Below are 13,393 nucleotides of genomic sequence, written 5' to 3'. Positions count from 1 at the left end.
TGTGGGGGTTGCTCTCTGTTGGAGGGTAGTGTGGGGGTTGCTCTCTGTTGGAGGGGCAGTGGGGGGGGGTTGGTTTCTGTTGGTGGGGTAGTGGGGTTGGTTTCTGTTGGAGGGGAAGTGTGGTTGGTTTCTGTTGGAGGGTAGTGTGGGGTTGTTGTCTGTTGGTGGGGTAGTGGGGTTGGTTTCTGTTGGAGGGGTAGTGGGGTTGGTTTCTGTTGGAGGGGAAGTGGGGTTGGTTTCTGTTGGAGGGGAAGTGGGGTTGGTTTCTGTTGGAGGGGAAGTGTGGTTGGTTTCTGTTGGAGGGTAGTGGGGGGTTGTTGTCTGTTGGAGGGGTAGTGGGGTTGGTTTCTGTTGGAGGGGTAGTGGGGTTGGTTTCTGTTGGAGGGTAGTGTGGGGTTGTTCTCTGTTGGAGGGGTAGTGGGGTTGGTTTCTGTTGGAGGGGAAGTGTGGTTGGTTTCTGTTGGAGGGTAGTGTGGGGTTGTTGTCTGTTGGAGGGGTAGTGGGGTTGGTTTCTGTTGGAGGGGTAGTGGGGTTGGTTTCTGTTGGAGGGGAAGTGGGGTTGGTTTCTGTTGGAGGGGAAGTGTGGTTGGTTTCTGTTGGAGGGTAGTGGGGGGTTGTTGTCTGTTGGAGGGGTAGTGGGGTTGGTTTCTGTTGGAGGGGTAGTGGGGTTGGTTTCTGTTGGAGGGTAGTGTGGGGTTGTTCTCTGTTGGAGGGGTAGTGGGGTTGGTTTCTGTTGGAGGGGTAGTGGGGTTGGTTTCTGTTGGAGGGTAGTGTGGGGTTGGTTTCTGTTGGAGGGTAGTGTGGGGTTGTTCTCTGTTGGAGGGGTAGTGGGGTTGGTTTCTGTTGGAGGGTAGTGGGGTTGGTGTCTGTTGGAGGGTAGTGTGGGGTTGTTCTCTGTTGGAGGGGTAGTGGGGGGGTTGGTTTCTGTTGGAGGGTAGTGTGGGGTTGTTCTCTGTTGGAGGGGTAGTGGGGGGTTGGTTTCTGTTGGAGGGTAGTGTGGGGTTGTTCTCTGTTGGAGGGGTAGTGGGGGGTTGGTTTCTGTTGGAGGGTAGTGGGGGGTTGTTCTCTGTTGGAGGGGTAGTGTGGGGTTGGTTTCTGTTGGAGGGTAGTGTGGGGTTGGTTTCTGTTGGAGGGTAGTGTAGGGTTGGTTTCTGTTGGAAGGGTAGTGTGGGGTTGGTTTCTGTTGGAGGGTAGTGTGGGGTTGGTTTCTGTTGGAAGGGTAGTGTGGGGTTGGTTTCTGTTGGAGGGTAGTGTGGGGTTGGTTTCTGTTGGAAGGGTAGTGGGGGGTTGGTTTCTGTTGGAGGGTAGTGTGGGGTTGTTCTCTGCTGGCTGGTTTTGGGGATTAGTAGCGTGTTCTGGCTTATTAAGTGTTGTGGCCATGTGCCAGTTGATTGACAGTTAAGAGGCGGAACCGAAGAGCCAGAGCTCAACCGCCGCAAGCACAACTAGGTGAGTACAGGTAGCATGGGAAGGCACATACACACATGTCGCATGATGAAAGAGACATGATCACCACGTACATGATGAAAGAAAGAGACATGATCACCGCGTACATAATGAAAGAAAGAGACATGATCACCACGTACATAATGAAAGAGAGAGACATGATCAACACGTACATAATGAAAGAAAGAGACATGATCACCACATACATAATGAAAGAAAGAGACATGATCACCACGTACATAATGAAAGAAAGAGACATGATCACCACGTACATAATGAAAGAAAGAGACATGATCACCACATACATAATGAAAAAGAGACATGATCACCACATGCATAATTGTTGTGGGAATGGGTAGATCAAACTATTTAGCATGGGTAGTACACGAACAAGCGGGACGCATGTGAAAAGAAAATACCCAAATTAGAAGTAGAGAAACATTAAAAAAAAATGAAAAAAGTCAGAATAGGCTAGACTAGTACAATTTGTTTGATTCACAAGTATCTTGTTAAACAAGGTTATAGGAACATGTTCCAATAATTGAATATAAACACCGACATTTTACGAAAACATTTTGTAGTCAGGTCAGGAAAATCTAGTTGTTTTTTCCCCTGGCAGAGAAGATTATTCGGGGGAGAGATGGCTGGGCTAGGCTGCGTATTTTTGGGTCTTGAAAAGGTGTTCGGCACACTGAAGACTGATATGGAATATTGGAACAAAATGGTGGTATAATAAGTAAGCCGTAAGCTGGAAGAAAGACCTCTTTATATATATATATATATATATATATATATATATATATATATATATATATATATATATATATATATATATATATATATATATATATATATATATATATGATCATTGATACTAAGTTTTTTCCTACCACAAAAATGGCCACACATTTACAATGCTAACCATCATATATACATTTTCTTCTCTCTTCCATAGACAGGGTTAGAGATCTGTTAAACATACAGTTCAGGGATTTATTGAACAATCAACCACAGAAGGTGATTGTAGCGCTTTTAAAATGCTAATCTAACCTACAGACATAAATACACAGATTTACGTCTGTCCTACATAAACAGTGTTCGTGGTGTCTTTTTTTACACAGCGTCATCAATGTGGTAATTGATACTAAGAATAAGAGATAAATTCTCATCATGAAGAAGGTAGGTCTCCAGTGGAGGAGTAGCACCCCCAATATCTTAGACTTTGCTAAGATATTCAGTTTGGGATATAAAATTAGTTTATAAAATTCAATGCAAATAAGTGTAATATCATGGAAATTGTAAAGGGTAAGAATGAGATATTCAGATCTTGGGAGAAAATATTAGACATTTGAGAAGTAAAAGTATCTGCGAGTACCACTTAACAACCGTACCAAAGAATAACATAGGCGGTTATTTTGAGATGATTTCGGGGCTTAGTGTCCCCGCGGCCCGGTCCTCGAGCAGGCCTCCATCCCTAGGAAGCAGCCCGTGACAGCTGACTAACTCCCAGGCACCTATTTACTGCTAGGTAACAGGAGCATTAGGGTGAAAGAAACTCTGCTCATTGTTTCTCGCCGGCGCCCGGGATCGAACCCGGGACCACAGGATCACGTGTTCAGTGTTCTGTCCGCTCAGCCACCGGCTCCCTTATACCCTTATGGTGGTACTGATACCCCATACGTCTCACCCTACCCACGGTATCAAACTCGGGACCATTGGGCTGTTTAGTCGACTGCGCTAATCACTGTGCTACCAGACACATCAATTTGTTGGAGAAACTGCAGAGACAATCTCCTTAACTTGTAGCAAAAGTGGAAGACAATCGTTAGACACTGTAGAGAAAGTATGAAAGTAAAGCTTACCATTAAACACGGCCATTCACCAAAGAGTAAGCATATAAAAACGGTCAATGACCACACAGTAAGAATATAAACATCAAAACTTAGGCCATTAACATGCTTATCAACTGACACTCGTCTAGAAGGAGTGCGGGCGCGCGCGCACACGCGAAAGCACACATATAGTTAAGCACATACAAACACATGCAAAGCAACAAACTCAAGGCCCCAGTCCATAAAATGCATCAAGAACACCCCAGACCGATGCATTAATTCTGTGACACGTAACCACATGCAAATTGGAGAACTTTGACGCAGGAGGGTATTATACATGTAAATACGGCCGGGTCCCAGACACGGGGCACAAGAAAGAGGCCAAGAGGTGAAGACTTTCTCCTGCCACGAGAAAGTTAGAGAGAGTGAGAGAGAGAGAGAGATAGTTAAAGAGAGATGGGAGGCAGAGAGTTCTTCCTCTGCTATTCTTATTCCTACTACTATCCCCTCTACTACACCTTGCCTTTCGTACCTTTTGCTTTGCTCCTCACCTTTCTCTACCCTATTTATTGCTTGCATCAACTCCCTTACTCTCAACTCCACGGGGACCATTTGGTTACCATATGGTCTGGGAGACATCTCCCGTCACGCAGGGTGCAGTCGCGCCTCCATAGATCTCCAGTATCATCTCTTGATACTGGTAATGGCTCAAAAGGGCCACCACTTACGGGCTATTCATGCCCGTGCCACCTTTTGGGTGGCTCAGTCTTCATCAATCAATCCCTCATCACAATCGACTTAAGAATGGTCCAGGACGGACCGAAACGTCGTCGTCCCTTCACCTTCTAGTGTGTGGTCTGGTCAACATGGGAGGAAGAGAGTTAACAGAGAGTATATGAGTGAGCTTTGAGAGTATTAAGATTTTTTGGGTTTGTTTCGGAAAGGTAAAGAGCAAGTTTTGGGAGATGTAAGAGCCTCCCCTGAAAGGTTGTGCCTGTTCACTCAGCAGTAATTGGGGAAAGTAGTAGGATGAGGCTGAAGATGAGCTATGGCAAGGAAAATATAGTTAGCTGGCTAACATGTGCCAGAAGGTAATTATTTATACCCACCTGTGTAAAAAAAAAATAGACCACATCACCTCTACCTCATGTTTTTATTTTTAATTATACTCAAGCTCTCCTCAAATGCTCACCCTCCATTCCTCCCCTCCTCTCCCACCAACTCCTCATTTCCCTATTCTGCATCTCTTCCTACCATGTCTACCCATATTCCTCATCCACTCCTATTTCCCGTCTCCAGTCCCTCACTTGTCTTCCTCACCATCACCTATCATATAATCTGTCTACCCCTAACCCGAGCTCAGTGGAGAGAAAATACAGAATGAAGTAAAAAAGTCAGGAACACAAATGCAGACGAGATCACAAGCAAACTAAGGGGGTCATGCCCCGTGACAAAAACCTAAACAGAGTTGCACTCTCAGAAACCAAACTATTAGGCGTTTGAACAAATGCAGTATTTCTTAGTGCCTTTTCACATAATAAGGAATGAGAGAGAGAGAGAGAGAGAGAGAGAGCAGGGAAGGACTGAGAATGGTGTAACAGTTCAGAAATTGCTTGAGATTTGAGATGGCAATCCTAAAAGAAAATTATACTCTTTTCAGCTAAAACACCGAAAAATAGTAAGCAATTGGTGTCCTTGTAATTATTCACAATATCTACATATGATGTCATTATACACAAATTATACATACACTGTCATTGTACACAAGATATACATATGCTGTCATTATACACAAAATATACACACATGACGGCACGAATCATCATCACAGAGAAACCACAGTTCAACCGAAGGTGCAATTTGGTGCAAAGGTGACAAAGGCCAAGGTGCAAATGACATTAAAAACAAAAATTCCATGCAAATTTTTTTTAGATATTTTATGATGGAAAGTTTGTTCACATTAACCATGTGTGGAATATCTGCAGATACTAGATTAGTTTTTATATTATTAATAAATAAATGCTATATGTTTTTGCACATATATGCGGGAAGATATAGTTAATTTATCTTTGTATTTAAATCGTGAGTGCTAATTTATAAATCATGAACGATAATTTATGAATCATGAGCGATAATTTATGAAACATGAACGATAATTTATGAATCATGAACGATAATTTATGAATCATGAGCGATAATTTATGAATCATGAACGATAATTTATGAATCATGAGCGATAATTTATGAATCATGAACGATAATTTATGAATCATGAGCGATAATTTATAAATCATGAGCGATAATTTATAAATCATGAGCGATAATTTATGAAACATGAGCGATAATTTATGAATCATGAGCGATAATTTATGAATCATGAGCGATAATTTATGAATCATGAACGATAATTTATAAATCATGAACGATAATTTATGAATCATGAACGATAATTTATAAATCATGAACGATAATTTATGAATCATGAACGATAATTTATAAATCATGAGCGATAATTTATAAATCATGAGCGATAATTTATAAATCATGAACGATAATTTATGAATCATGAACGATAATTTATGAATCATGAGCGATAATTTATGAATCATGAACGATAATTTATAAATCATGAACGATAATTTATGAATCATGAGCGATAATTTATAAATCATGAGCGATAATTTATAAATCATGAGCGATAATTTATAAATCATGATCGATAATTTATGAATCATGAACGATAATTTATGAATCATGAGCGATAATTTATAAATCATGAGCGATAATTTATATATGAGCGATAATTTATGAATCATGGGCGATACTTTTTGACTTATAAGTGATCATTTATATATCGTGAACGATAATATAAAATTCGTGAGCGATAATTTTTTGTTCATCTTCAATAGGAACTCGAGCAAAAAAAAAATAAGTTGAAAACCGATTTGTTGAATAGTTACTAATGACGATTTTTTATTGTTTATTTTTTGTTATTCTTATTTTTCTCATTTTATCGCCGTTTCATTATTTATCGTCGTTGTTTCATTATTTATCGTCGTTGTTTCATTATTTATCGTCGTTGTTTCATTATTTATCGTCGTTGTTTCATTATTTATCGTCGTTGTTTCATTATTTATCGTCGTTGTTTCATTATTTATCGCCGTTGTTTCATTATTTATCGCCATTGTTTCATTATTTATCGTCGTTTCATTATTTATCGTCGTTGTTTCATTATTTATCGTCGTCGTTTCATTATTTATCGTCGTTGTTTCATTATTTATCGTCGTCGTTTCATTATTTATCGTCGTTGTTTCATTATTTATCGAAGTTGTTTCATTATTTATCGTTCTTGATCGTGCATTGTATCATTATTCACTGTGTTTCATTGTTAACTTTTCTTCATCATTTATCGTGTTGTTTTCGGCTTGTAACAAATGTCATTGTTGACCTTTTTCATTATAATTTATTATATATCTTACAAGTGACGTTATCATTCACCTCTATCTTTTAGATATGACGTAATCGTTTTAGGGGTCATCATTCATCTCTTTTATTCATCATCGTCCCTCAACAAATATCATTCTTTGCTATGCTCTATTTTCATGGATTTGTATTACCTTTATCATTCTTTATGTATTCTAATTCTAATTTCCATCATTCACTTTATTAAATTTAAATCATTCGCTAATCTGAAATTTTTATCATTCAATATACTTACATTTTCATTTCTGCAATGTTCTACAATTTCTTAAAAAAATCAACTTATACTTTTCCTAAAATTTTAGTATCATTTTAAACTTCCCCCACCAGCCACCAACACTCTCCCCACTAGCCACCAACACTCCCCCACCAGCCACCAACACTCCCCCCACCAGCCACCAACACTTCCCCCACCAGCCACCAACACTTCCCCCACCAGCCACCAACACTCCCCCCACCAGCCACCAACACTCCCCCCACCAGCCACCAACACTCCCCCCACCAGCCACCAACACTCCCCCCACCAGCCACCAACACTTCCCCCACCAGCCACCAACACTCCCCCACCAGCCACCAACACTCCCCCCACCAGCCACCAACACTCCCCCCACCAGCCACCAACACTCCCCCCACCAGCCACCAACACTCCCCCCACCAGCCACCAACACTCCCCCCACCAGCCACCAACACTCCCCCCACCAGCCACAAACACTTCCCCCACCAGCCACCAACACTCCCCCACCAGCCACCAACACTCCCCCCACCAGCCACCAACACTCCCCCCACCAGCCACCAACACTCCCCCCACCAGCCACCAACACTCCCCCCACCAGCCACCAACACTTCCCCCACCAGCCACCAACACTCCCCCACCAGCCACCAACACTCCCCCCACCAGCCACCAACACTCCCCCCACCAGCCACCAACACTCCCCCCACCAGCCACCAACACTCCCCCCACCAGCCACCAACACTCCCCCCACCAGCCACCAACACTCCTTAATTAGGTAAATCCATGACCACTTATTTCCAATTAAAATGTGTAAGTGTTGCTTTTGGTGGTACAGAAGTGGTACTCCGTGGTCTACCACTGCATCCACAAGTTCATCGGGCGAGAGAGCTGGTGGCGCCTACCAGAGAAGCCGCCCCGACCCGACCCGGAGCTGGAGCTCGCCCCAGAAGACGACGTCGACAGATTGGTGGCGAAGGCGCGCGCGATGTTCCCGGCGGTTTTCGAAAGAGTAGGACGACACATACACGAATCGACGGGCGAAGAGAAGAAGAAGGAGGTTATCCGGCTCTTCGAGGCGGTGGTTGAGCACCACCAGTTGGGAGGTGGTGCGGGGGGCTCTTCGGCGGGTGGTGATCCCGCTGCACGATCTCGTTACCGGAGCGAAGGAGGAGGAGGAGGAGGCCTTTCGACAGCCACTGGAGTAACGGAGGAATATGCGGACACTGCGACCGGAGATTCAGCCATGGAGGTTGGTCTCCAAGGCAAGGTAAACACAGACTCAAAGCTCACCCACTTGGGAAGACAAGATCAGAGTGAAGACACTGGATCTTCAGGCAGTAAAGACACTGTGCCTGCAGGCAGTGAAGACATTAGGCCTGCAGACAGTGAGGACACAGGACCTGCAAGCAGTGAAGTCATTAGGCCTTCAGACAGTGAAATAGAGGCAAAATCACAACCACAAAACAGTGACAAACGCCAACATGAGGACATGGGGAAAGAAGTAGAATATCAACGTATTGAAACCACAAAACACCTGGTAACACAAGAGAAAACAACTACTGAAGTTTACCAACCAAAACAAACATCTTCTAGAAAAGTGAACAATTTTACTAGGGAAAAGCCACCCCACAGTACCGAGGGTGGGCAAGAACATAAGCCACAATCAGTGAAGAAAAAGCCAACCCACAGTACCGAGGGTGGGCAAGAACATAAGCCACAATCAGTGAAGAAAAAGCCACCCCACAGTACCGAGGGTGGGCAAGAACATAAGCCACAATCAGTGAAGAAAAAGCCAACCCACAGTACCGAGGGTGGGCAAGAGTATAACCCACAATCAGTGAAGAAAAAGCCACCCCACAGTACCGAGGGTGGGCAAGAACATAAGCCACAATCAGTGAAGAAAAAGCCAACCCACAGTACCGAGGGTGGGCAAGAGTATAACCCACAATCAGTGAAGAAAAAGCCAACCCACAGTACCGAGGGTGGGCAAGAACATAAGCCACAATCAGTGAAGAAAAAGCCACCCCACAGTACCGAGGGTGGGCAAGAACATAAGCCACAATCAGTGAAGAAAACGCCAACCCACAGTACCGAGGGTGGGCAAGAACATAAGCCACAATCAGTGAAGAAAAAGCCACCCAACAGTACCGAGGGTGGGCAAGAACATAAGCCACAATCAGTGAAGAAAAAGCCAACCCACAGTACCGAGGAAAACCTCTAGATAGAACTCTTAAGGACAACATAATTAAGAAATGAAGTCGATGACATCTTGAGAAATGCACAGGTAGAGACAAGACCAACAAACCTGCACACATATGTAAAATCTGAAGTGTGATATAGTGTTTATAGTTATAAGGAGATGTCGCAACAGAGACCAAGGAAGGACTACATACATATATATATATATATATATATATATATATATATATATATATATATATATATATATATATATATATATATATATATTTATATATATACATACTTATAATATTGAATAATGTTAGACAAGAATTATTTTTAGTAGACAATCTAGGTTTAGTTTTGACTTCCAAGATGGCGATCTTAGTGTTTATATAAAATAAGGAGGATATATTTTATAGACACGTGACACTAAACTCTTTCCTCTTCCTATTTGTTTCATATTGATTTACCCTTTTATCTTTCTACTTCCTTCTTTCCCTTTTATTCTTCCCATCATCTTTTTCCTTCCGTTCCCTCTGTGCCTCTTTTTGATTCCCGTGGTTCTCTTTTCATCTCCACATTCCTTACCCACGCCTCTCCTACCCTCTCTCTCTCTTTAGCCTTACCTCCCTTCTCCTGTCCCTCATCTCTTCTTGGTTTGACCTTCCTCTTCCCCTCGTTTTCCCTTTTCCTCCTCACCTCCCATCTCCTCTCCCCTCACACAATAAACTTTCCCTCTCTTATTTGTCCTCGATGTATTTATCGGTTGAAGACGCAAAAATAGTTGTAGGACGCAACAATTAATCCTTTGTGTCGTACTGAGGAGTCTACGTGTCTCTTTGTGATTGTTATTGCTTCTTTGTCGTTGATTTGTTTTAGACAGTCGTTCATCTTTTGATTGTTCAATATTTCTGGTTGATATTCAGTTGATTATTGACAGAATTTGTCTCGTTTTTGTCTTAACTTGGTTGTCTCTGTCTCTGTCTCTCTCTCTCTCTCTCTCTCTCTCTCTCTCTCTCTCTCTCTCTCTCTCTCTCTCTCTCTCTCTCTCTCTCCCTCTCTCTCTCTTGTTTGGCCAGTCTGTGTCACTGTAGCGGCCGTCCCCAAGGCACTCGCTTGTCAGAGACTGGCCAAAACAAACGAAGAACCACGAACAAACTTCTGGCGGGTGCCATTCCTCCTTTTTCTGCTCTGCTGAGACTTTCTTGTTTACAATCTCCCCCCCCCCCTCCACCCTTTCCTTCCCTTCCGTGGTGATGGCTACCCATCAGTCACGCCTGGCACCGTATAGTGGGTACTCTTCACTTCCCCCTTCACAGTACTGTCACCTCCCTCTTATCACCTCCAAATCTTGCAGACCCCTTTGTCTCGTAGTTTCCTCGCCTCTCCCAGTCTTACAGTCCCTTCGTCTCTCCCAGTCTTAAAGTCCCTTCGTCTCTCCCAGTCTTAAAGTCCCTTCGTCTCATAGTCTTACAGTCCCTTCGTCTTCCAGTCTTACAGTCCCCTCGTCTTCCAGTCTTACAGTCCCCTCGTCTTCCAGTCTTACAGTCCCCTCGTCTTCCAGTCTTACAGTCCCCTCGTCTTCCAGTCTTACAGTCCCTTCGTCTTCCAGTCTTACAATCCCTTCGTCTCTCCCAGTCTTACAGTCCCCTCGTCTTTCCCAGTCTTACAGTTCCCCTCGTCTTTCCCAGTCTTAAAGTCCCTTCGTCTCATAGTCTTACAGTCCCCTCGTCTCTCTAAGTCTTACAGTCCCTTCGTCTCATAGTCTTACAGTCCTCTCGTCTCTCTAAGTCTTACAGTTCCCCTCGTCGACCAGTCTTACAGTCCCTTTGTCGATAAGTCTTACAGTTCCCCCTCGTCTTTCCCAGTCTTACAGTCCTTTCGTCTTCCAGTCTTACAGTTCCTCTCGTCTTTCCCAGTCTTACAGTCCCCCTTGTCTCTCCCAGTCATACAGTCCCCTCGTCTCTCCCAGTCTTACAGTCCCTTTGCCTCCCAGTCTTACAGTCCCCTCCCGCTCACAATACGGCCATCTTTCATCTCTGTGACGTTATCAAACCGGTTTAAGATCCATACTCCTTCTCGTCTGTTTCTGCCATCATATGTAAGGAAAAAAAACATATATTTGTAATTGTGCTTACCCATTCTCGTGTTTAAATATCTTTTAATTTTGAGGGGTTTGTGATGGGTGTTTGTGTACGCGCACTAATACACGGTCGTGTATGATGGTATTAGTGTATTAGGAAGCTAGCGAAGGGTGACTGTATCCTAGAGTTTGCCGAGGTATTTTGAAACATACAGGCGAAGCTGAGTGTAGCTTGTGCTTTTTGGGGTGCTGTAACGAGGCTCGGGTACAGTACCTAGGTGCTGATTGTAAGGATCGTGTATTAGGATTATGTATTAGGATACGCCACATGATCTTGACTACAGGAAAGGGATTTATGTACATCTTGACTATAGGAAAGGAATTTATTGTACATACACACACATATATATATATATATATATATATATATATATATATATATATATATATATATATATATATATATATATATATATATATAAATATACATTTTTTTCATCTAAACCCTATTTTTTTCACCTTTTTTATGTTTAAGTAATTCGTTTAGTGCCGTGAAGCGATGGCCTATTGGTTCTTTTTTCCTATTTTCGAGTTAATGTCATATTTTCAGGAGGGATTTGCGTTCATTTAAACATTTATATTTTGACAAAAGTTACTGAAAACATTTTGATAGAAGCTGCTCCGTCTCATTATGGATCGTTATCTCGACCACGTTTAAGACACGTGTCGTTACAAAAAAAAAGAAAAAAAAAGCCTGATGTACCGGGAGCCGGTCGGCCGAGCGGACAGCACGCTGGACTTGTAATCCTGTGGTCCTGGGCTCGATCCCAGGCGCCGGCGAGAAACAATGGGCAGAGTTTCTTTCACCCTATGCCCCTGTTACCTACCAGTAAAATAGGTACCTGGGTGTTAGCTGTCACGGGCTGCTTCCTGGGGGTGGAGGCCTGGTCGAGGACCGGACCGCGGGGGACACTAAAAGCCCCGAAATCATCTCAAGATAACTTCAAGAAGATAACCTACCCTTAAACAAATTAAGGACATTATTATGATATTCTGCATTCTCAAGCAAACAGCAGCTTGATACCTTGATATCTCTATCATTCATTACTGAGTTAGGATGAAAGGCTGGGGTAGGACATGATAACGACATGTAAGATTCCTAAGGATACTCGGGCTAGATAAAGACGTGGCTGAGGCTAACTCGATGTAAAGTTTTTAAGTGTAAATATTATGTGAAAGCTGCACAAAATCTAGAAGGGGGAGCTTAGGAGCTGACGCTAGACCATGTAAGCACATGTAGGTGAGTAAAACAACTTCACTAACAACCATCACCACCACTAACAACCTAACAAGTACTCACAACTACACCTAACAAGAGCAACAACATCTCACATGCGAGACGTCCACATTATTACTCAAAGTTTTAAACAGACAACTTTGTGAAACGGTGAATCGTAATTTCCGTCTCTTTGGAGTGGGGGGGAGGGCATCCTATTGTGTTATCTGGCAGGCCCTTCCTCTGAGGGGGATGCTGGATGCTGTGATGGTCTACTACCACAGTGGTAGTAGGTACTACCACTACCACACTACTACTATCACCACAGTGTGTGTGTTACTGAGTGGTGGGCTGTGCTGGGACGCTGGTGGTCTCTCTCTCTCTCTCTCTCTCTCTCTCTCTCTCTCTCTCTCTCTCTCTCTCTCTCTCTCTCTCTCTCTCTCTCTCTCTCTCTCTCTGAACCTCACCACACTGTAGGAAAGAAGAAACAGGGCAGACATGATAACGACGAACAAGATACTAAGGGTGGTTAACAAAGTAGATATAAAAACAATGTTCTAATTAAGGAAGATTAGAAGGAGAGACCATAATAGGAAACTGTGAAACATGAAGAGTCACAGGGGTAGATGAGGAACTTGTCGAAGCCAATTCGATACACAACTGTAAATGAAAATATGATAAGAAAAACGAGAACTGAAAACAGTCACTGCATTGAACTAATAGGGGTCGAAAGGCGGGGCTTAAGAGTAGATGCTCGACCCTGCAACTCAACTAGGTGAGTACAAACACAGACACACACACACACACACACACACACACACACACACACACACACACACACACACACACACACACACACA

General features: G+C 43.1%; 1 protein-coding gene across 1 annotated transcript in view; it reads left to right on the top strand.

The window, feature by feature from the left end:
- The window catches only part of LOC123771060 (uncharacterized), a 56,690-nt gene extending 45,036 nt beyond the window's left edge, over nt 1–11,654 (top strand). The window contains exon 10 of the mRNA XM_069309591.1: nt 7,826–11,654. Coding sequence (XP_069165692.1) covers nt 7,826–9,211 — 1,386 coding nt within the window. The 3' untranslated portion in view covers nt 9,212–11,654. The remainder of the gene's footprint in view (nt 1–7,825) is intronic.
- Nucleotides 11,655–13,393: the final 1,739 nt, after the last annotated feature.

The sequence above is a fragment of the Procambarus clarkii genome, chromosome 65 (assembly GCF_040958095.1).
Source record: "Procambarus clarkii isolate CNS0578487 chromosome 65, FALCON_Pclarkii_2.0, whole genome shotgun sequence".
NCBI classification, from domain to species: domain Eukaryota; kingdom Metazoa; phylum Arthropoda; class Malacostraca; order Decapoda; family Cambaridae; genus Procambarus; species Procambarus clarkii.
Note: the sequence above shows the minus strand (reverse complement) of the source record. Positions and strands in the feature narration are given on the sequence as shown.